This window comes from Epinephelus fuscoguttatus, linkage group LG2 (assembly GCF_011397635.1).
Source record: "Epinephelus fuscoguttatus linkage group LG2, E.fuscoguttatus.final_Chr_v1".
In the NCBI taxonomy this organism is placed as follows: domain Eukaryota; kingdom Metazoa; phylum Chordata; class Actinopteri; order Perciformes; family Serranidae; genus Epinephelus; species Epinephelus fuscoguttatus.
Window position 1 is genome coordinate 12,350,205 of NC_064753.1, and position 26,007 is coordinate 12,376,211.

General features: G+C 39.7%; 1 protein-coding gene across 2 annotated transcripts; it reads left to right on the plus strand.

Moving 5' to 3' along the window:
• The first annotated feature begins 5,208 nt into the window (after positions 1–5,208).
• pnoca (prepronociceptin a) lies at positions 5,209–26,007 on the plus strand. 2 transcript variants are annotated; one of them, XM_049564818.1, is made up of 3 exons: positions 5,209–5,308; positions 20,816–20,946; positions 22,972–26,007. In XM_049564818.1, the coding sequence occupies exons 2-3, from the start codon at positions 20,827–20,829 to the stop codon at positions 23,587–23,589; spliced, it is 738 nt and encodes a 245-aa protein (XP_049420775.1). In that variant the 5' UTR covers positions 5,209–5,308; positions 20,816–20,826; the 3' UTR covers positions 23,590–26,007. The 2 variants fall into 2 exon arrangements, with proteins under 2 accessions (XP_049420775.1, XP_049420765.1); XM_049564808.1 differs by having other exon boundaries at positions 5,215–5,308; positions 20,813–20,946.

Genomic DNA, 26,007 nt, shown 5'->3' on the forward strand with positions numbered 1-26,007 from the left:
TTTTTGGGAAGCAAACACCTATCACTTTCTTCTGAAGAGTTAGATGAAAAATAATATCTTTTATATATTTTGTTAGATACAAAGCAAGAGCCAAAAGACAGTTTTATTCATTCATTTATTTATCTATTATCCTTTATTTAGCCAAGCAGGTTCTATTGATATTCAAGATCTCTTATTCCAGGAAGTCCTGGTCAAGACGACAACACGATCAGTATTATCAATCAGCAACATATTGTCACTCCTAACTCGTCCAGTACAGACACTTGGTCAGAGGCCCTACACATCAGACTATAAACCTTTTTCCACCAAGCAGTACAGAACAGTTCAGTTAAGTATGCTTTTTTTCCGTTTCCACTGTGAAAAGTTGTGGATGGTACCAATGCCCATTTTTGGTACCCCTTCTGTTGGGGTACCTAGCACAAAGATCCAGTCCTAAAAGGTAGAGCTGTGAACACTGCAGTCCGTTAATTGGTTAATAGCGGACGGTCACTTGTGCTGGTAGTGTGGCTGGTTTTAAGGCCACTGCTCATACCGTGGAGAGTTTTACATATATTAGTAAACAGTAACTATAAAATGAAAGGATGTTTTACTGCCTCTTAGAGCAGCTGGAGTCTGAGAAAGTATAACTTAATTCACTGAGCTGACTGCCGGCGACTTTTAAGGTGGAACGTTTACTTGTAATGCTACTCAATGAATGAGTTTACAACATGAATCCATCAGCACACCTTAAATTTCAATATGACAACTTTGACCATTACTTTAGTTTTTATTGTCTCTCTTGGAGTAATGAGTGAATCTTAATGTTTTTAAAAATATATATTAAGTTCGACCAAATTATGTGAACTGCATATATTCTAATCCTCACTCAGAGAAAAAAAAGTAATTCCTGTGGGCTCTGGCAACACTTAACCCCCAAGCTTGCCTTAGAAGGACTAAATGCACGAGCCCACTATTTTTAAATATCCCATCGAGAGAGAGACTCTCACTGCAGCCTGTTGTATTATTTTCTAAGAGTGTCGGCATGCAGCCTCGTTCTGTGGACAATAAACAAGGTGCAGACTGATAAAGGAGGAAATACAGTGAGTGCTTGAAGGAGCAGTGAGTGACAACAACCCCACCCACATTTAAGAGTAGGCTACTGTTTGCAGTGGAAATGTTAAGTGGACCTAGGGTCTAGGTACCCTGTCTGAAGGGTTACTTCTGGTTCCAAAGGTACCATACCAAAAGTGTTTAGTGGAAACGGGGCTTATGACACCCTAGGTACTCCTCCAGCATCAGTTTTGAGGGACGCTGAGGGACAACGTGTCAGTCTCTGCGCATAACATGTATTGTGTCTTTTCAAAATAATTTTCCATTTTTAAAGGGAAAGTTAGTGGATAGTGCTGGCACCCCATGTACTATAGTGATGCTTCGCCACAGCGGTTGCAGGTTCGCCTCTGGCTTGCAACCATTTGCTGCATGTCACCCCCTGCTCTCTCTCTCCCCCATTTCACTCTATCCTGGACATTAAAGGCAAAAAAAAAGCCAGAAAAAATAATCTTTAAAAATAATTTGATTGATTTTGGTTTCACACGGGAAACAAACGGTGTTCACCTGGAGTTTGCTTGACGTCCACAGACTTGCAGACTTTTTGCTTTTTAAACTATGGCAGTTTCTTGAAGTGTCAAAAAAATCTACCTACCAGCAACTCTAATGTTTCCTTCTTAATATGCTCTATCTTATTTGTTTAATCCATACAAAAAATGTGTAATGAAATAATTATGGTTTTACTTGGGGTTATATACCAGACTATTTCTTGGAAGCAGTACTTGAGTCTCTGTTGTTGTTGGTGAAGATTCTCAGTCATCCAGGTCATGGTAATTTGAAGTGCTATATCGTACGCAACTGGATTTGAGTTTGAGCTCTTGAAGACGTTCAACCTCTCAGCCAAGTGGCTCCTTCAGCTCTTCTCTGCTGTTTGCCTCACAAACTTCACGGTGACACCAAAACTCTATTTTACATATTCAGTCTTTGTTTTTTGTATGGATATAACAAATTGGATAACAGATGTTAATCAGTGAGCTTTACAGGTGCTGGTATGTGGACTTTTGTATGCTTACACAGAGCCAGCTGTTTTCCCCTGTTTCCAGTCTTTGTGCTAAGCTAAGCCAACCATCTCCTGGTTCTCACTCCAGCTTCATACGTAATGGGCAGATGTGAGAGAGGGATTAATCTTCTCGTCTATCTCTGAGCAAGAAAGTGAATTTAAAAAGAAAAGAGGCATATTGCCCACAATGTCTAACTTTGTGTCTTTAAAAAGAATAGAAAACGTCCGCTGGTCTGTCTGTCAGAAAAACAGGGCTTGTTTGTTGGTGTGTGTGTACGCAGACTAAAGAGGAAGAGCCTCCTGCAGTTTTTAGATCCCATCTCACAAAACCTCTGTTGACTTAAGGAAACCAAACATGATGCACACAACCTGAGACAGGAAATACTCCAGAAATAGTAAACTAACCCACTAGGTTGACATGAATCCTTATGAAGAATGACCACTTGACAAAACCTATTTTAGGTTGCCTCAGCTCCTTGAAAATCCCCCATCTGAATAATTCATTCTGCCATTTATGACTATGATTTATTGTGCAAAAATGCAACATGCACTGTAGAATCAGAAGATTTAGCCTAATCTTTAAAATGCAGATTGATGACGGATGAAAGGGAACACCTGAACAAATGAGTGGAGACCCATATTGAATTATTCCATATGGTGCTCGAGGCAGTAAATGGTTTGACAAGTATGAAAATCTTGTCAAAAATGATCTTTTTATATGGCCTTCACAGTAAGCAAATCACCAGAGACACCGATGAAAGCAAACCTTTCACAATAATAAAGTGCACATAGGTGGACATGTGTATGCTCAGCACACACATGCAACCATCAATGAACATACACCATGTAATAAGAAATGAGTGGTTCAAATACTATCACAATCAAAATCTCTCTTTGCACTTGACTGTTGACCAAATACACAACTAATATTTCTTTGTTTGTTGTTGGATTTAAACACTTAATTAAAAAAGTAAAAGTGAATACTAGATTAATTGGCCAGATCAGCAGAGAACCAAATGTCACAATGATAAAAACATCCTGAAATATGACAAATGACCTGTTCTGTCATTTAGATCCAAGGACCTGCTGCAAATCTTCATCCTTCCTTTTTCGTGTAAGCTCTAAGTTTTTAAAAAAGAAAATGATTTTCTATTCTTCTCTCTTATGTAAAGAGATGCCACACTTTACTGTATGCACAGAGATATAAATTGATTCATTATATTACAGCCACACATCCCTGCTTTCAGTTAACCTTGTATCTCCTGTTTCCTCAAAGTTTTTTTTTTATTGTTACAGAACTTGTGTGTTTCATTTTGAGTTTCATCCTGCATCATAACAAATACATGGCCAAAATAAAATAACCCTAATTAGAGAGAAACAGAACACATCCTTCTGATAATGAAGGCCGGACAGATGCATAATAAGAAACTCACGCTCGTCGTGATTCTTTTGTCTCAAGCTCTGATTTTTGTTTGTGAGCAGAATGACAGTAATACAGTCCTGCCACTGCCTGAAGAGAGGTTGGAGGACATCTGACTGTCACTCCCACAACATGGTGGAGGAGTGACAGCCACATGTCCCCCAACCTCTCCTGAAAAGAACGCTGCACATAAATACATTTTCGTTGTGTTTAATATGGACGTTACAGTTCATGCAGTGTATTAATGTGGGGATTGATAGTTAGTAGTATATAGTATACAAGTAATAATCAGCTAAATGCACAACTGAATTAAAAATAGCACTTAGTGGCTTTGTTTGCTAATTTTAACTATTAAAGCTACATTTTTCAGAAAAAAATTTTAGTGTACTGTTTAGCTGTAGAATGAGAAAGTGTGCTCCTGCTGGTGGGCAGTGCTTGGTTTTTGCTTGACTGTTTTCAAAATGGCAGCTGGGTCACTGTACAGTTCTTTTTGTACCTCTGCGCGTCTACATCCATCCCACTCTCATGAATGTATTATCTTAAGAAAACCACAAGGGAATTTCCTCAAATTTGGCACAAATGTTCACTTGGATTCAAGAATGAAGATTTTAGTGGTCAAAAACCAAAGGAAAAGAAAAAGGTTACTGTGACCTGGTCTGTCTCATTCCAGTGAGCATGATATCTCAAGAACACTATCAGGAAATACCTTCAGTTTTGGCACAAACATTCACTTGGACTCAGGGATGAACTTTTTTGTTGGCAAAAAGTAAAAAGTCACTGGGACTTTGCATCCATCTTATTCTTGTGAGTTCGCTAACTCAGTAAGACTTTGAGGGAATTTCTTCAAATTTGGCACAAATGTCCACTTTGACTGAAGATTAAACTGATTAGATCTTGGTGGTCAAAGGTCAAAGGTTACTGCAACCTAACAAAACATGTTTTTGGTCATAACTCAAGAATTCATACAGTAATTATGATAAAGTCTCACACAAATGTCCAATAGGAAATAATGCTGACATTTTATATCCAAAAGGTCAATAATGCTGACATTTTATATCCAAAAGGTCAAAGGCCAACTTTACTGTCACATCATAATGTTCTGCAAAAACACTTTTCTGGCCATTATTCAACACCATAACTCAGGAACAGAAGGGGAAACTGAATTGGTGACACAAATCATGGGTGCCCGTCACAGGGTTAGGGTTGTATAGATCTTCTGTGCTGCAGGGTTGAAGATGTCTGTGAAGCATCTACATGTAGAATTTGTAGCTTCTTTGCAGCAACATTCATATTTGAAGCATTGTCTACTGTCATGGCTACATATGAAAATACATGGATGTAAATTATAATTGCATCTTGACTGGTTGGTGGAGGTGTACAATAGCGAGGCGGTAATTCTAGTTTTTTCCTGCCAGTGTCTATCTTGCCTCCTCTCTTTTCCTCCTCCTTCCTTTGGCTTTTTACTTTTCTTCCTATCCTCTTATTTTTCTCTCCTCCTCTCCCTCCCCACATCACACCCTGTCCCTGCTCTCCCCCCATCTCCTCTCTCCTCCCTCCTTCTTTCTAATTTCCATCCCTCCCTCCCTCTGTGATGAAAGAAGGAGTTTTGAAAGAGAGAGAGAGGGAGAATCAGAGGAGGAGGTTGAAGGGGAGGGGTGGGTCCCTATAAGAGCAGCTGCATTCAGCCTCCACATAGCCAGAAAAACCACACTGAGTCTGAGAGAGGGAAACATATAAGCTGACCAACCTCAACCTGCACCCAAGGGACCCCTATCGGCACCCGCAATCTCACCCCAACACAGGTAAGAAGACCCTGCAGAGAAAGAAAAAGATAGAGGGGGGAAAGAAGTGGCTTGACCTCTGACCTTTGATACAGAATGTTTTGCTTTTTTGTCATAGAAGAGAAAACTGACACTTGTTACTTTTGTTAGTGGACTGACAGGTGGGAATTAAGGAAGACGAAATTTATTGTACAGAGGCCACACTCTCCAGGAAGAGGAAAGTGCCTCTAATGTTGGTTATGTAGCAGATCTTGAGAGCGCAATAGATGGCCACTATTCAAAAGTGAATTCCCTTTTAATTATTTCCAAATTCAGCTGAGACAATCGGACACTAAGAAGAAGAGGGGACATGTTTGTAAATTGTTTTCATCCCCGCAGTATTTGTCTCGATCGCTTGTCTATAACCCGTGACCCTCTGACCCTTGAGCACCGTAAGGCTGAATGCTTGTGACGACGCTGATTAAAGAATTCAAGCTTTTCATTTATTGACAGACAGAGTGGGTTAGGACAATGTCTCAGCTCAGTGTAGTTAACCATGGTTGTTTTTTTCATGGCATCAATCCATCACCTCTAAGGGTGCAACCACAGACTATTACATCCCATAAACATTCCCCCAAGGTTAAGTACTATGTGTGTGAGTGGGTTAAAAGCAGCAGGGATGTGCACACTACGGAGGGCACGAGGTGTAGCCGCCCAGTAAGGACTACACACTGCAGTTTGTTTTGTCAAGAGGGAAAGGTCATTTATCGTTCGGCACGATTAGTCATTAATCTTTAGGGCCTGATTTACTCCCGAGCTCTGATGGGTTTCATGAATGAAAGGGGACTCTTCACAGAAAGCTGCATGATTGTGTTAACGCTGTCGCTTAAGACACAGAGTAATGAAAGGTAATCTGGGAGAGTGCACGTTGATTAATCAGGGTCAGATTTTCATTACTCACTTCTTTAAAAGATTATCCTTAGGCTTTTGTCTTAAGGTAACTAAGTCAATATTTTAATATACTTTGTAGGCAATGCCCCGCTAAATGACTGAGTATAAAAATGACTTATCTGTAAAGGTTTTTAATTTGTAACAAACATGCACAGTTAGAGGGTACTAATATTAGAATAGTGCTGTAATGTGAAATGAAACCTGCTTATAAATGCAATGGTGTGGAAATCGAGGGTTTCACTGACAATAAATACGAACACGTCTCAGGCTGGTTTTGTTGTTGACATTCACAACCTGTTCAAACTAGAAAAAAGGGATGCTCAGCACATGAAGAGATGTTAAAGGTTAATGACAATAAACGGAGTAAATGGATTTAAACAAATTTTAACGATCACATAAAACAACTGACTGCATCTGGCCCGTAGCGAGAATGCAGACCACTTTGCTACTTTATAGCAAATACTAATACTTTGCATCAGCCAAAACCAGCCTTATTTTTCCAAGGTTGGATTTATGGACTAATAAAAGGCTACATAAGACTGAATCAGGTCTTAAATTTAAAATATATCATATATATATATATATATATATATATATATATATATGAAATGACATCATTATAAAATGTGACTTGGTTCTATCTAATGACTTGGAATTAAGATTATGCAAAATTTTGAGATGATAATAGAGATAATTTTTTTTTTATCTGAATTTACCAGTATTGTCATTAGTAGCAGCAGCAGCATTTCTATTTCCGTAGTCGGACTACCTACTAATATTATTTGCCTCATGCCTCAAGGCATTTATGTATAAAACTCATTATTTGGTGTATTTTTAAGCTGTCAGGAAACTGATATGAAGTTAATAAACTTTAGGTTTGGGTGTCACCTTATTTCACGTTGAATAATTAACATGGTGTATTTGTTTAGCCTGGGGCTCACTTTCCATTTGACCTTGAAAGAAACTCCATAAACAAAGACACCGTTCAAAATCGGTTACTTTAAGTCAGCCATTATACAAAAGGCTCTTCGTTCCACTGATGATAATGGACATGAAAGTGCATGTAACAGGCTCTAATTGTCTGACAAGCTTCTTGCATATACTATATCAGATAGAAGCTGATGCAGATCTACAGATAGCGCTGGGGCTGGAACAAAGCTGTTTTGAACTAATTCCGAGAAAATTAGAAGCTGCATTCTCATACCCTTAGAGCAAATACTCAGATTTGGGTGACTGTGGTGAAGTGTTTTTACTTTCTCTTAGCTTTGTATTATGTTCTAGCATTTCTGCATTGGCTGGATGAAACAAGGCAAGTAATGTCTTCAGTGAGGCTGTGCAGAAGGAACAGAACTCAGAGTAAATAAATGAACCTCAGTCTGAATGGATATAGTACATTAAAAGGAAGCCATAATTTCTGCTAAAATTAAAGGTGTTAAATGTAGCTGATTTTAGGTAAATACATGAGTATTCAGAGACAGAGATGTGTGACACACAAGCTGCTGGTGATGAACATTCTGTATGCATTGTGTTCCTGTAGAGAGATGGCCAAACATAGAGGAGGCGATGATGACATATGGGGCTGAGAGAGGGATTCCAACACCTGCTGTACTAGAATTTTAAATATAAAATGTCTGAAATATCCAACACAGCTCATGTGAACCTTCTGGTGCAAGTCCCTCAAACGCAACGGGCAAGGTTGTCTTTCTATTTCGCCAACTTGTGTTTTGAGGAAAGAGTGCCATTTCTGGACTTTAAATACCCCAAATGGCATCATTCTGTCTACCTACACACAAAACAGCTGAATGCATCAAGTGCAAACAGTTTGTGTAAATATGGTGAAAACTCATCTGTAAATTATTGTTACCTGGTGAATTAGCACTGCTGTACAGGAAGTTATACATTTAATGTGTCGAGCAACAATAATGGCAGTTTGTTTGAGGTAAACTGATTGTAAGAGCTGGTGGTCATTGTGCAGACAGTGAGACATAGGCATATAGATGAAAGAAATTCCATTAGCAAAAATCCAAACTGAATTGACAAGACAAACCAAGAATGTACACAAATCCAAAGATTATTTGTTGTTAAAGGAGCAGTATGGAGGATTTATTGGCATCTAGCGGTAAGGTTGCGGACGGCAACCAACTAAGAACCCCTTTTCTCACCCCACCCTTTTCAAGCATGTAGGAGACCATGGTGCACCCCCATTCCCACAGCCACGTATCTCATCTTCTAAGTATCAGTCAATTCATTGTTTTCCTCCACAACACTTATATAAACTTCAGGAAACCACTCAAGACACCATTCTCATAGGCAGATGGGTAAAATGAAGGGAGGATAAGGAGCGTTGGATTACAGTTCACTCTGCATCATACAGGTGTGTACAGCTCTAGCGGCTGCAGTGAACGGACTGTGAATGTGGAGTGGAGTTAATCCAAGGATACAATGTTCCTAACACAGCAGGGTCCCTGTCCATCCTTTTGTACTGGGAGGATTTCAGAGATCCTCCTTCATGCCCCCAGTGCGCTCCTCTTTCTCCACGTCTGTTTCTATATCAAAGACCTGACCCTTGTCAGAAGCAGTTGCACTGATGGCAGAGTGACACATTTTCTTTTGTCGTCTTTGATTACATGAATGTTTAGCAGTACAGGAAAATGATCAGAACACAAAGGCCCTGTTCTTTCTCTGGGCTCCTTGGTTTGTTTTATTGTAATTTTGGTAATCTAATAATTGAGTCATTGAAGCTGAGATAAGTGCCAGTTATTTACATATTACATATCTGCTCTGCGTATTAAGAGAGCTGGGTATGTGCTGCCAGTTGTGTACAATCACACTAGCCTCCTATAATTCAGAATCTGAGATATCAGGAATTTCTGACAGATATAAAATCCCTCGCTTGGTGAAAAGAACTATAGGTAGTGTCAACTAGCCACAAAATGGCCGGAAGGCTGCAATCTCTGATGGTTACATCTAAATAGAATACAGTACATTAGGAAGAGTAATACGATTGATTCAGGCAAATAAAAATGAAGCTTTAGTATCTGGTTTATCATGTTGAACTTTTCTAAATGTGCAAAAGTAGTTATTTTGGCTATTTAAGTGATGTGACTACAAGGCTAGCAGTGGGTGTTACCATCTTAATTAATGCGCAACAAAAGCAAGGTAAGAACAAGGAAAGAACAGAAAAGCTTTCCCATTTTGCTGATGTTATCTAAGTGCAGCAAGCAAATGTACAAGTGCGAAGGGCTGCACAACAACAGAATTTAACCAGGAAGAGAGAAAACCTCTTTTGGTGTGTGCGCTTGGTGAGCACAGTAGGTAGAGCTGTGGCTACAGCAGCGACATGACTTACCCATCATACCTATGTGTCAGTCTGCTATCAGTCCCCTTGGCCCCTTGGTCCAGAAGCCTTAAAGCAAATGCAAAGTTAGCATATAGCTATTAAGTAATGAGTCAACAGACAGGCAGTTAAGGTTACTGTAAGGGCAATGGTATGGATTACTGCTGCATTTGGCCTCATTTTTATTCACTACAACATTGCATTGTAGCAGGGTTCAGATAACCGTGGGTTTGTCTTGTACTTGTGGTTGGCAGGGTTTGTTTGGGCATGTCACGTACACTACAAAGAGAATGTGTCTGTAGCATTCTCTGGTGAGCAACTTCCATTTAAATAAACAAACACCATCTTGGAGTCTGGTATTCTGTTCTTAAAATAAATCATTGTTGAATGATGATGTGCTCAGTTTTTAGCCTACTCTTGACTACAGTGAAAGACACCAATGAAATCATGGTGTCATTTTTCAGAATTCCATAAAAAGTTGCAAAATAAATAATTTATGAGAAAAGGTAAAGCTAATAGAACAGGTAAAAATGTAACCCTGTTTTGGAGGTGTACAAATGTGTATAATTAGCAGAGACTGTGGTGCACACTACCAAGGTTTGCAAGGGCCAAGCTCAGTGAGCTGAATAAAATGCAGCCATTTGTGTTGTTGTTAGTTGCATCCATGTCTGGATGATGTCAGGTTGAAAGACTGCCAGTAACGATGTAATATAAGGAGCAGGAAAGTCCACATAGGGCACTGGACTGTCACCTGGGAGGTCAGTGTGTGCTTCCCATATGGATGTAGAGCCAAACCATGGTGTTTTTTTCTAAACCTTACCATGTGACTTTATTGATATCCCGGTGTTGGTAGCGACATCCTGGAGCAGCGACAGCAGACGCAGAAGGATTCCCAGTATGTAGAGGAGAAATGCCACTGACAAAGCGGCAACATGTGACGATTTGGGATGAGATACTTGACTCTACAAATCCCAACAATATGTGTTTGCTAATAATCCAGCAATACAGAGGAATAGAAAAGGTGGGCTAGAAAAGCAAAAATATACAGGACATCACGTCATCTCAAAACAAAGAAAAAATCAATATGAAATGAGTTTAATGTGACCCCCGTCTAAATGTGAGTACACCTCCCAACCATTAATTGACCTTAAGTGACAAAGTGCATAAAGGAGGGAAATTGATTTAGCTTAGCGTGTCTGCCTGTAATGGCTTCAGTATGTAATGTACTGCCACATCACACACAGTCTGACTGACAGGGTACATTTCGTAAAGGCAGAAAAGGTTCCTTCTGGCTGGAGATAATCAAAACGCCCACTCTTCAGACACATCACTGAGCTGACATGGCCTTTGACCAGGAGACAAGGAGCAGGATCATAGGAAATAATGTCTTTTGCCAGTGGCAGTGGAAGAGTAGCTGTACTACTACTGCCTTTTTTCTATGTTTTCTTACAATAAATCAGATCATCTCGATACAAAAAAAGGCAAATGTTGCTCCAGTTTAAGATAACAGGTAAAATAATCAGTGTGAAATGGTGTCATATTTTTCATAAAGTGGAATCTAGTTGATTCTGTGCAGCATTCAGTTTTTGATTCTGAATATCAGAGTCCATTGTGAACTTTTAGGCCAGTGGAACCGATCCACACACCCAACCTAAGCCTAAGGGGACAACAGCCAATATTACAGGAGATCCGGTGTAGCCAGCAGATATCCAGGCCAATTCCACCTTTTCTATGCACCAGTCATTTCAGCCAGAGACAATTTAGAAACTAAACGGCGAACTTCACAGTCATATCTTGTATCTGTCATGTGGGTACCACCAATGCCCTGCCCATTTAGCAGACTAGCAGCAGGTCCTCAGTCAGTGCACTCCAATGGTAGAAGTGAACATGAGCACAGATTATGAGCGATTCTTTCACCCCATAGTCACACTGAAGTAAATACTGGACCCATTTTAACAAGCCCTAACCCCCTATAAACATTCTGACACTAAAATTGCATTTTACAGTCAGACCTGTCTCTGTCTCAGCAACACACTGTCCTAAGATCTAGCAACAACAGATACAATCTTATACTGACATCGGATATTAGGCTAGCAGATAAAAAAACAGAAGCAGCAAAATAGGTAGCAAACATTAAATTTCTGCTGTATTGTAGTGTTGTATTGTGTTGAATGTGCTTTAATCCATCCACACAATGCTCACATTTCAAAATGAGATGGGTGGATGGAGGAGAGACGACCCCACTCATGTAGGAGACATTTCATACCATTGGTGCAGCTTGTAATGCATCATCATTTTGTTAAAGAGCATCTTTGTTATGGCTAAACTCTACAAACAGATATCTACATTTGAATGCAGATACATTTTGAAAAGAAAATATAAAGCTAAATCATCGTCAGACAATAGCCAGTGCGTTTAGAAATTGCATTATGGCCTATGTACTCTCCCTCTCCACATGGACTGTTTAACCTGCTGCTTGAACATGATTAGTCAGTACTAATTGAACTACAAATGAAAACCAGAACGAAAACCGATACCAAAATCTTGTCCCCTTGCTCACATACAGTGCATATATATACGCAGATATCTGTTTGTAGAGATTGTGTCATAGTAGTAGTAATTTTGTCAGGTTTTGTGTGTGAGCGAAAGACAAAGACTGAAAAAGTGTGTGTGGGATAGGGAGAGCATGAGTGGGTGGAAATGAAACTTTAAGAGAACAAAAAGTAATTAGAGGAAGAGAAAGGTAATGACAGATAAATCCGTTGGTAGATAATGTATATATATAGTGTCAGAGACCATTAAATGTATACTGGTAGATCAGATATTTTCAATCAATGTGATTGGTGTTACAGATCTACTGTCCTGAAATGTGTCACATCAATGACCACTTCGTCATGTTGCCAGATAGCCATCAATATTAAAACAAAGAGCACAATGTATTTTGAGTGGGCCTGAGACAAGCTGCCAATCAAAGTGACTTTTCTGACAGTTAAACTAGACGACCATGTGGCTCCAGGCAGAAGACTAAATAACATTTAATTACCTGTCAAACTGACTCATCAACCAACAAAGCCATCAACATGAATGTGCTCTAATTATTCAATATTTAATTTGTTTTCATTAATTTGCTGGCTCGCTCTCCTTAAAGGCTTGGAAGTGATTGTTCTTCAGTTTAATTTAAAGCTTTAAAGCAGTTTTAAAGCTGCAGTTTATTAGGCCAGTATGCAGTTGTGCAAAATAATCTTTGGTGTTAATACTTCAGAAAAGCTTTGAATCATTGATATATCAGTTACTGTTTCATCACCCTAACTATCAGACGCATACAGGCTTTTTATATATGAAAAGTCAATAAAGGAACATTTCATTTGCATATTGATATAGACTGGGTTTGAACTAGCACATTAAACTTTTAAATTAGATTTAACTTGAGTCATGAAGGACCCAAACTTATAATGAGATGCAAACACCATACCACAGAATGTAAATTAGGTAATAAAAAGGAAGCAATTTCTGATTTTCATGCTGTACTTGCACAGACATGTGACTACAGTGTGTCCAAATGTCAGGATCGACATTATATAGAAAGCACCATCAAATACCCACTGACGCAAATTTGACGGTATTATGGTTATTACATTTTAAATAACTTAATAATCTGCAGTTCAGCTTTTAAAAATAAATGTGAACTGCAAGACGGATGCACCCTGCTCCTCTGTTCAACCATGCGTAAATAATCCGGCTTTAACTCTGTCTTCGGGCTGAGAGTAATTTATTTTGTACTTCCTGTGCTCGTTTAGAAAATGGCAATAACGGAGGAAAATGGTGGGAAAAAGGTGCAAACAGTTGATAACACAGCGTTGAGACGGTTTTAGAATTTTGTACTTAGGAGTGAATTGTGGGACTATGAATCAGACCGCAACAAACGTTTCTGTAACTTTAACAGTACTTATTTATGGTTGACTACACATATTTTTAATCAACAACTAAAAGATATTCATGAGGTTCAGTACTTTTCCTATCCAACCAGGTAATGCTTGTTGAACTTGCATACAGTTACACATATACAGGAGATGCTTCCCAGGAGATAGACTACAGAACTTGTGCTGGTGTTCGCACTCAGTAAAGCGTCATTTCTCTGATTATTTATCTGATCACTTATCTTTATCTGTTTTACAAAACATGGATGAAACCACATACTACAGCTGATCTATTGGTAACCTTGAATTTAAACTTGGATTAGATGTTTCTCAGGTAGCAAAACAGATCAAATTGCACAAAATCAGCTCATGTGGTGGCATGGTAACAGGTTGAACCTGGATGAGAGATACTGTATGGACAGGAGTTTCTCTCATCTGAAAGATGGTCTTTATATCATCCACTGGACTGTAAGAACTCCATCAGCAGCGTGTCAGCACAGCACCAGACAGTAATGACTTAATTAACCGGTTTATTTAGTGGTTAATCAGTTAATTAAAAGCAGAGTAATTGGGTTTTAAGGGCTCTCGAGAGAACCTGGCAGACGTCAGTAGAAGACGAAAAAAATAAAATAAAATCAGTCGTTTTGAAGTCCAATTCAATTTTACAGAGCAGTTACTTTAAAGACAAGAGGACAAAAAAACAGATCACAGTCAATGCAGTGCCTACCTGTGTGTCAGTGTCAAATCTATCTGTAGTATCCTGAGTGAAGCTTGAGTGACCGCAGCCAGACTGTATGCATTCTGTGTTTGTATGTAGGGAGAAAATCAGAGATGAACTGTCATCAGCAGGAAACAAAACATTTGGAACTGCGAGTACTTAGCCTGGCCTCAAATAGGATTTATACTGCTCCTTAAACCTCAAATGACAGCTGCCAAAACCTATTCTGTGATTCATGTTTATTCATGTTTTACCAAGTTAAGATTATTAGGAAGGAATTCATCCTCACAGGGGAGGGAAATTGTCCTGTCCTGTCTGAACCCTTGCAGTAAGTATGTAAACATTTAACATGGCACAAAACTTAGTTATAGCTTTAGCTCCTGCTGCTTTTAGCTATGCTCGCGCTGTGGCTCTGGAGATGGAAATGTTGCTCTGTTGATCAGTCTCCATCATTTTGATACAGACTGAAATATCTAAAACTACTGGATGAGTTGCTAACCACAGACACTCATGGTTCCCAGGAGATAAAGCCTAATGACAGTGGTGATCTCTGAGGATTCCTTTAGTACCACAATGAAGTTGACATTTGTTGTTTTCATTGAAATGTTTCAACAAATAATGGATGGACTTAACTTTTTATGTATCACCATCACTACAGAATGAATTTCTCCAATATGTTGATTCAGTCCCATCAGCCTCAGCTGTAGGCTACTTTGTGTTTTAATTAGCAAATATTAGCATGCTAACATGCTAAACTAAGATGGAGATCATGGTAAACATTAAAGGGTTACTTTACCTCTTAAATGACCATCAATTACTCACCTATCTTAAGTTGAATTTGTGGAAAAAAATCTTCCCCATGCCTCTGGTGAATGAAGAATCCAAAAACAGAAAATTCTTGATGACTTGAAGTCATAGGCGACCACGTTTAGCAACAGCAAAACTATATAAAAAAAAATTGGTTTACAAACTCTCACTCAACTTTGGCAGTATAATCCAAGTTTTACTTATCCAGTCACACGCTCAGTACTTTCCAAATAAACAGTTGTTTCTGACGGAGAACTTAACTAAAGGTGAAACTTGAAACTTGGCTCAGTTTACAAGTAATTTTACCTCACTGAACACAGTAGCTGCTGCACTACTACTACTACTACTGCCTTGTTCATTGGACTCTTTTAATGTGGGACGATTTTTGGTGAGTGGGGCTTAGCTGGAGGCAAAACAATTCTCCACAGACATTAGCTAGTGCAAGCTAGCAAGCTCTGTGGGCTTGTTTTAGACAATGGAGGAGTGGTGCATTCAGAAATACTCATTCCTTGTGTTGCAGCGTACTCTGGCACAAACTTGACCGTTGGTAAATTTGGAGAATGTACCATGTGGTTATTGAGAGCACCGCACTCAGAGTAGCAGAGCGCACTCTGGGCACTCTGTCTGTGGAGATGGAGCAGCAGAGTGCCGAGCGGAGTGAGTGTGTGATTAGCTTAACCGTTTGCTAATTTATATAGAAATATAAAGCTCTGTTTCTTCAACCTACGGGGCTCTCATTGCAGTGAAGAGCATCAGTCTGAATTTACAAACGCACCATGTTAGGTCACTCACTCTCCGGGATCACAAGTCTTCACTGAATAAGTAAACATGGACCAGCGGGACCAGACTGGTCAACCTGTATGCTCTCAGTGGATGAATGATTGACAGGAAGGTTTGTGGCTGATTAATATGCCAATCTTACAAAGGAAGATGACACTTGAACAGTTTTGTCCAGTTTGATGCACAAAATAGTTAGTGTCACGGAGAAATACAAAATTCCTCTTAAAACCTTCCCAGTTTCTGATTAGGTGGACAAGTATCACTCAATACACATAACGTTATTCATCCAGTCAACAGTGAATAGTTTTCCCCTGAACTAATATGCAAGATTTTTGATGTACACCTGCATCTAGTCCTTTCATCTTTCCGCATTTAACCATAGTTGTCTTTGTTTTCGTTTGTTTGCGATAAAATTTGAGTTTTGAGCCATGCCTCCTTCTATTCTGGCTCCCATTAACCCAACAAGATGACATTTTAAGATTTCTATATAACCTACAGTCCTGTGGTGCAAGTTGTGTTTTGCCTCCAGCTGATAAAATGACATCATTGTGACGTCAACCCTACAAGGGTGTATAGTTTGTTTGCATTATTATGTGACTTTGCTGAATCTGAACTGACTTTAAAGTTCAAGTCACACAATAATACAATCTACTGATTGAGGCAGTGATAGACCAGCAACCCCTGTGTTCAGCAAGGTAAAAGTTTTTGTCAATAGAGTCTGGCTTTAAAAATAGCAGAGATAAAGTTTCTCTTTTAGTTCAATTACCTGTTGGAAAGGATTGTGTGGGACACACTGAGCATACGACTCAATAAATGAAACTTGGATTGTACTGCACGAGTTGTGTGAGATTTTTTGGAAATTGATATTTTGATCTAGTTTTGCCATTGTTAAATGTGGTTGCCTATGACCTCAATTCATCAAGACTTTTCTCCTGTTGAGGCATGGGAGAAAAACGTTTTTTTCACCAATTTAACTTAAAGCCCCTACAAGTAACTTTCATTCTGAGTTGATTTTGGCGACCCTGTGGACAAAAGCGGTAGTGTTTTGCTGGAATGAAGCCTACATTTCCCATGAGCTCTAGTGCTTATTGTTGTAAAGACGCTTACCTGGCTTGCTCATGTGTTTGTTTTGGGGATGAATGAAACAACAAGACGGTAAACTTTGCCCCCGCTCCTATCGGGGATCCCAGCTCACCTCTGCCACGCCCCAGCTCCACCTCTCCGGCGTAAGCGCCACTGCCACCAGGGTAAACGCAGTGGTCAGCTGGTAAGGATGAAAGCCTGTTTTGCGAGCTCTTCCACGGCTTCTTGGACTGAGTATGGAGCGGTGCCTCGCCTCTTTATTTCTCGGCACTTGCTGGACCCTGTCGACGCCTGGGTGTTACCTGTCGTTGGCCCGGATGAGGTGTTCCAACCCCCATGGCCCCTGCTCTCCTCCTCCCCGCTGGCGCGGGGTGAATCTGTGCAACCTGCGGCTTCTGTGTGCGGCTCCACGGACAGCTAACGCCGTGGGCCCGCTGGCTCCTGCCAGGATTGGGCTGGTAAATGCTAGATCGCTAGCAAACAAAACGTTTATCCTGAAGGATTTCCTGACTTCCCGAGGATTGGGTTTTCTCTGTGTGACTCAGACGTGGCTGACTGTTGGTGAGTCCAGTGCTTTCACAGAACTTTTACACAATGATTGCTGCTATTTTAACTCCCCGAGGACGTCGGGTTGAGGAGGAGGAATAGCAACTATTTATAAGAGTCACTAAATGTAAGCAGCTAGGTAAGATGAAGTGTGCCGTCTGAGTGCCGTAAATCGCTTTGTCCTGCAAGCAACCTGGTGTGGACCCGGACACAGTTTCCTAAAGGTATGGATATACACTATATAGAAATAGCTTATCTTCACACCGATGGTCTCATTTGCTGACATCAGCAGAAACAAGAGACTTTTGCATATCCAGTTAAAAGTTCCTTATGGCGGCTTTAACATCTGGTAAGTAATTGATATACAAGTGGTCATTTGTGGTATGCCAAACCTGTTGAATACAGCCTCACAGAGCTATTAGTGTGCTGTTAGACTTTAAGTCTAGAATATTATGGTTTGATAGTATGGGGGTAAGCGTATATTCCATTTTCATCGTCTTCACTTACTCTAAATCAAGGCCGTGTGTATGCATCCTGTGGCGACCCCTCAGTAGATACCAGAGATGAGAAGATGTGGAGTCTCCTTCATGCATTATCCTTAATGATGGCAATTCATTTTTGGAAGCCAAGTCAGCACAAAGTCAGTGACAGGAGGTTGGAGAATGGGATGCATTTTGGCCAAATGAATACACCCAAGCTGTTTGTCTAAATCCACTGCCATCTGCCAATCCCGCCCGCCCTTAGCTGTCCTCCAATATCCCTGCCTAAAATGGCTGCGCTGCTCTTTTGTCCTTCACTGACAAACCCATCTTCTTTCCTATCACACTAAAGACGCACTCGACACACACTTTTATTGTTTGCAGACTAGGACACTGATTAATTTTGATTAATTTTGCAGAGCTGCCATTTAATGGTTAGTTAGAGATTGGAACGAGTGGTGGTGCAATTACACCTTTATCAGTTTTTAATTACTCTGAATAAATTCCAAATTTCTTAGACATTATAAAGTGGGGTTTGATTGAAGAGAAATTAGTTTTACTTTCAGCCACATCATTTTAATAGATAATGATAACAACCTACAATTGAAAGAGCAGTGTGGTAATGTTTGTGTGTGTGTGTGTGTGTGTGTGTGTGTGTGTGTGTGTGTGTGTGTGTGTGAATTTGTATTTCAGTTTGTTATCAGTCACTGTGTAGTGGGCATATACATAGTGGGCACATGCATGTATTTGTATGAATGTGTGTTTGGGTGCTGCATAGCCTAAATTTGTGTGTCTGAATGTTTTGTGCATGTGAGTGTGTGTGTTTGTCTGCAACAAACAATGACTCAGTTTGTTGCCAAAGGCATTAATTGAGGCATCAATTAAAGGAGTTAACGAGTTTGTTTAATGAGATGAAAACTCTGGTTGTGTTTCTGACGTCAGACTCACCAGACTGGGCTGTTTCTACCAGAATAAGGTCAAACTATTTTCTTTTGCTTTTTTTCAGCCGTTTAATCTTTGTTTGTCAAATTTTATATCTGCTGTGCCTTCTGTGTGTCCCCTAGTCTCACTCCATGTCCCCTATGATACTTTTACTGTCCTCTGTGTCCCTCCTCTTCCCATTGCAGTGTCAGAGGCAACAAAATTTAAAAAAAAAAAATACTCCAAGATTTAGGAAATGTTCTTGCTTTATTTGTTACCTTGAGTAAGATGAAAAGATTGATATCTATAGACCTTTTCCATGACAGACATTTTCACTTGTCATAGCAGGAAAATCCAAATTTCATCAAGTAATCCAGCTGTAGCCATAACAGTGATCTACATCACACAATACCAGGACCCAGACAGTAGCTCATATAAATACAGTGCAGTCATTTCTAATGTTAACAGTTACACATGTGCCTTTCCTGCTATGACTAAGTATAGAACGAGTTAGCTTAGCACAAACACATAAGCACAGGGAAGCCGCCATTCTTGTCAGCTTTGATGTACTGTATGTTTAAGGGAGCAGTGTGTAACATTTAGGGGATTTTAGTGGCATCTAGTGGTGAGGATTGCAGATTGCAACCAGCTGAAACATCACCAGGCTAGAATTCCATCAGTGTTCATTGTTCAGGAGGTTTTTACCCGGAGCTGAATTATCCGCGGAGGTCACTTTCTCTGCAAAACAAATGGACCTGGTGCTTTAAACCACTATAAACACTGAATAAAGTAGTTTCACGTTACAAATCAGTGTTTCTCCTATGCTGTTCGGCATGTGCAGACAAGCAGCTAGCCCAGCACCTGCTAATGTGTACTTACCTAGGAGGTTTTTACCATGAGTTGAATTATCTGCAGAGGTCCCATTCTCTCCACAACAAATGGACCTGGTAATTTAAATTGGTAAACACACTGAATAAAGCAGTTACACATAAAAAAAGAAGTGTTTTTCCAACTTTCATGTCGCGGAGGGGCTGCTAACTAGGGCAAGGACTTCCCTATGTAGATATAAACAGCTCATTCTAAGGTAACAAAAACAAAACGACTCCTATTTTCAGGCAGTTATACACTAAAGAAAACGTACTTACTACAATATATTCCATTTCTGCCAATATATCCCCCTAAATCCTACACACTGCCTGGACCTTTAACACATGAATAGCCTCATTCTGGAGCTTAACGAGCAGCTGATTACTGACCAACATCAGCTGTGCTCAGTGGTAACATGTAGCATCTAAGAGGTTAGCCTTTGCACACTTTTGGACTTTTAGAACATCACTGAGGTGATTCTTTGACTGTTTGGTTGCAAGTATGCTGGCTAAGAAGATACAACATGTAAATGAAACACTTTCAAAGCTGTTGAGAGGCATGAAAGTTGCTTCCGTTCTGGGTCTTAAGCTAGCTTTAAACGTATCCTTGGCTAATGCTACTTTGACTCTCCAATCAATACTCTGTCACTACTTTTATTTCTTAAAAGACAAAGGTTTGACTATTATTATTATTATTATTATTAATTTATATATAACATTAGATATTATCAGAGGTAATAATGTTTTTCTCTCTCCCTCATTTTTTTTTCTTTTTTTACAAGGTTATATTGTGATGTTATCTTATTATGTGTTATGTGTATTATTTGCCTGTATTAAATACATTTAAAAAATACAAACCATAATGCACTATGATCATATTTATGAATAGAACACTTTTCATTTCCTCTCTATTAATCTACCTTTGCTTGATCAAACTTAGACACCCTCTCAATTAAGACAATATATGTTATAATAACCTGCATCACTGTTGGAAACCTTGTAATAGCAGTGCTTAGTAAAACTTGAGACAACACAGTCAGACACCACTGCATTGCAGACAAGAAAGAGAAACTGTTTGATAAGTGAAGTATTAAATTGTTGGACTGAACATGTGTATTTGCTTGCTTCCTGTGTTGTGCAGCAGACGGTGGGACCATGAAGACTTTGGTGGCTCTGCTGCTGCTCTGTCTGTGTGATCCTGGACAGAGTGACTGTCAGGCAGACTGCCTGTCCTGCAGCAACATCCTGCCCAAACAGCTCAGTTTCAACACTATGGTGAGTACTCCACACACACACACACACACACACACACACACACACACACACACACACACACACACACACTGCAGATTGCAAGAGTAGAGCTTCCACTCGAAAGGGTGGTCCTAAGTCCATTGTGTCCGGTGATGTTAAAAACTGAAATAAGATAAAGACAGATCTTGCTCTGAAATATTAGTTAGCGAATCTTCTATCCAGATAAAACCTCATAGCACTGTCACACATATACAAACTCACACACACAAAATGTCTCCACTGGGCTCTTTTAAATTGGTGATTAAAAAAAAGTGGAAACCCCTCACCCACCTTCCTGTATTCATCCCCTCTTCCCATCCTGACTCAACAAATTACCCTTTTGGCATTTGAGTTTTAATTTGTTGTGGCTAATTGATTCCTGGGGATAGATGTGTGTTTCTCCTCTCAGAGCTTATGCCTGGTGGTTGTTTCTTTCTGGATAATGACATGTCTGCATCTCAGACATTTTGGCAGCTAGCACACGGGGGAGACTCAAGTGCACATGGCTTAAAACAAAAAACTTTGAAAGCAGCGTTGTTAGTGTTAGGTGATTGAAAAGGACCTCCTACCGATGGCATTTATTTTCTTGTTAGACCGAGACAATTCTTGCCACAAGCCATCTACTGACTCCCCACACCACCCCTCACCCCTGTTGTTGTTTTTTTCTAAGAATCCCTGTTTTCTTCTGCTTATTGTAATTGTCTCCTCTCCTTTATCACCCTCAATCATTTCTGGCTGAAAGGCATTTTACTTGTAAATCAATGAGAGATCACAGCTCCCATGATTAGTATGCTTTATGGAAATGGTAAATGATGCAAAGCACTGTGGTCACTGTGGTCCTAAAATCCTTAGTCTTATTCTGACAGATACATTTCCTCAGATAGCACACACACACACACACACACACACACACACACACCAACAACAACAACAACAACAACAACAACACACACAACATTACACACCTATTGAACCACTGAAGATGACGATAGAACGAAATCCAATCAATTTTCTTCTGTCACATTGAATTTTGTATTGTCCGAGTTAAGAATGAGTTGAGGACTTCCAATCAAAACAAATCTAGCACATCAAATCCTTTGAGTAATACACAATCTAGATCTCCCTCATGACAGACATATTTGAAACATGTGTAATTAATAACACTAATAAATGACAGCAGTTCATCAGGACCAGGTCTTGGCTACCATGCTTTAATTAATTAATTTTATTGTTGTTTAGTCCTAGTTCTAGTCATCTGCAGCATCTTTTTTTCAAGAAAATATTCAGGCAATGATTAAAAAAAAAAAAAGAACAATGATTATTTCAGTGTGTTGAAACTTATTTCCATTTAAATGAGACCATTCATATACATTCACTAAAAATGAAACAAGAACAGCTTTCTGTTTACTTTGGGTATGCTTTGGATGTGTGTTTATTTGAATTCAGGTGAATTTTACAGGAATGGTTAGAGGTTTTAAGAATTTTGCATTTTTATTTATACGCCCAATGATGAGCTTTAGGGGTTTGTTCCAAAGGGTCAGTTCACCCTAGTCACACAACATACTTGTAAATGTCTCACCCCATGCTTATGCTGCGCAGGTATAATGTTCACGACCTTATTTTTGCGTGTTAGCATGCTAACATTTGCTAATTTGCATTGAGCATGAAGTACATCTGAGGCTAATGTAATTAGTTTTGCAGGTATTTCCTCATAATTAAAAGTATTGAACAAAAGAAATGTTGACCCCATTGTGGCACTATATGAAAGGTTAAGCGACCACCCAAGCAATAATTCATCCCGAAGGGGAACATGAATGTGTGTGAAATAAAATCATGGGAGACCAGCCAATAGTTGTTGCATTCTGATCAGTGCAGTGGACTGACCAACTAAACGCCTGACAGACCTACACTGTCATTCCAAGAGCCAGGCTGAAAACTGTTCATTTTATGATATAAACTGACTTCAGAAGGAAATTTCATATTATCTCTTGTCTTTGTCCCTGTAAGGTGTGTCTCACTGAGTGTGAAGCCAACATCTCCCCAGCCTTCTCCTGGGACTTCTGTTGTAAGGTGCTGTCCTCGCCAATTTCCTCCCTTACTGGTACTCTGCGGAAAAGATCTCAGGAGGAGGTGGAGGCCCTGTTTCCTGAAGAGGAAGCGCAGGTAGAGGGAGGTCTGTTGCTGCCCTTTGCATTGCAAAGGTACGATCACTTGACCCGGGCACTTGGGGTGGATCAAAGGGATCTAGGTGGCAAAGGCAACCAGCTGAACACTGCCTACAATTCCCAGAATGCCCTGTCTCTTGAGGATGAGTATGAGGAGGAGGCAGGGCAGGACGAAGGGGCTGCTGATGCAGCAGCAAGAGGACAGAGTGACGCAGGGCTGAGTGTCTCCAAAAGGTTCGGCGGCTTCGTCAAAGGGAGGCACGGCTACAGGAAGCTGATGTCTCCAGGAAGATCGTACCAGAAGAGGTATGGTGGCTTTATTGGAATTCGGAAGTCAGCCCGCAAGTGGAACAGCCAAAAACGTTTCAGCGAGTTCCTGAAGCAGTACCTGGGGATGAGTGCTAAGGCCACTGAGTTCAACAGCGTGTCAGAAGACCTCACCCAACAGAATGAAGTCTAACAGAGTGCACCTTTATGCCACTGACATAAAACTATTTCCTGATGTATTTTCACTGATCTTGTTTTGTATTTCACCAACATGTCAAACTTTCTCTGCTGACACCAAAGTTGACCTATTGAATTGAAGTAATTTACCACAAAGTGAAAACTAAGCCCATGATCTAAGTCTGCCACTGAAGTCCTCTTTGTCTCACGATATTAGAATTTGCTGTTTCTGTTTTCCTTTTAATTATAATGCAAACAATTTGCCTTTAAATATCAGACCTTTTTTTTTATACATTTTTTAAGCAGCTTAACCCTCCAGTAGAAGTTTTTCCACTCAGTCGCCAGAAAAAATATGGCCATTGTTTTTCATCATTTTTGCAAACCACAGATATGTTACATTTGTATATTATTATGTAGTGGATATGTTGAAACTTAACGCTGTGGTTAACATGTGGTTAGGTTTAGGCACAATAACCACTTGGTTATGATTTGGAAAATATCATGTTTTGACTTAAAATACCTGCCACTGGTAGCACGATCCTGCCTATAAAAATGCAGTGATGCCTCTTTAAAAAACAATCACTTTTCATGGCACTATCACCGCTGATAAACAGCAATGGGTCCCTAAAACACAACCAGTTCTGTTGTTTGTTGGTCTTGAACAGTGGTCTGCAGTAGTCTGCAAGTACCATGGTATCCACCACCACCTCCACCTCCAATGACAAAGTCACTTTTGAAACGTTGATATGATATGTATAAAACATGCAAATGTAACTTATTTGTGGTTTGCAGAAAATGTAAAATGCCAACAATTTACTCTGGTGACTGGGCAGATTTTTAGGCCCCCATCAAAACAGCTGTGCTGAGCTGTGAGACTATATCATCCCTGGCATCTTCCAGGCCTTCTGTCCAGCTCTGGGCACCCTGAGTCATTCAGGCCTCCCATTTGGTACCAGTTGATGGATCATTTGATTAGCTGCCCGAGCCCTTATCCTCATGAGCTTTGAAGAAAGCCCTCACTATGAAAATTTCTTCCAGCCTTGATATGCAGTAAAATATAGGCTTCATTTTAGTATTTACTATAAACTGCTAAATTAACATTTGCTTTTCCGATTCCCTTTATCATACAGTATATTTGACCAATTAATTACTCTGCTGGGTCATCTGCAAAAAATTCTTAATCTTTTTACATGGAGGCCTCTGGCTTTAGGTAGTCATTACTGTTGAAGGTGTATAAGAAGTCTAACAGGGCCACTCTTTTTGTTATACTGCCATCTTGTGGCAAGATGCATAACTCAGTCTCTCTTACAGGACAATACCAGTGTTATTTTCATGTTTTGGCATTATGGTTAGGGTACTGTCAGCAGTGATGTAAACTATATTCTATGTGATTTGTGGTAAATAAATGAAAACATGCAAAAACACAGCTAAAAGTCAATGATTTATCACTGTGCCAAAACACACCTGAGTCAGGGCTACTGATGCAGGTTTAATAAAAAGATCTCTTCTTCAATCTGGTGAAATGGTGACATGAAAGACAACAGAGCACTCAGTATTCATGCATATATGCTCCTGATCTGTCGGCCAAACTGATGTTATGTGCGAGTGAGCATCATCTCTGACTGGCTCCTGTGTCAAGAGGCCAGGTTCCTGTATGTACAAACAATTTTTTCTTTCTTCAAACTGTAATGGTGTGAAATGTTGCCCACTATGAGAACTTGTAAATAGCTGACTTTAAACATGTCAATAAAAATAGTTTACTATTTCCTTCGTGGCTTGTTATGCAGCAACTGATTCTGTGTCTTGAGGTGTTTTGTTCTTAGTATTGGGTTACATTAATCTCTTTACTTCTTTTAATTACTTTTAGATTTTTTGAGAGTACTATACTTTTGTGGATGTATTGTAAGCCATTGATAAGAACAGCATTAAGGCTGCCAAGTTGTGTAATACTCCTTTGGCTGATGTTTAAAATGTTTATATTTTATTTCATTGATCCCATTTTTTCTTCATCTAAAGACAGACAGACAGAGGAACATGGACTCCAAGATACCTTAAAATAATCCCTAAGTACAGAAAATGTTCATTCCACTGTTGGAAATACAGATTAGGTAAAGTCCCACCAATATTAACAACAAAGACAAACAACAGAGACCCTTCATGGTAAACATGTAGAATTCTTTCTAAAGAGCAGGGTGAGTGGAGGCTGGAGGAGCAGGCTCTTCGGGTATCTGACTGAAATGTTGAAATGCTAATGTTAAAGAATTTGATTTTTAACCATGGTAGCAGCACAGCTCTAGGGATGGCAGTGTTGATTGGCCATTTGCAGTGGCGAAGGAAGTAACCAGATCTTTTACTAAATTAAAAGCAGCAATACCACAGTTTGTGAATACTCTGTAACAAGTAAATGTTCTGAAAGATATATTTTTTCATTAAA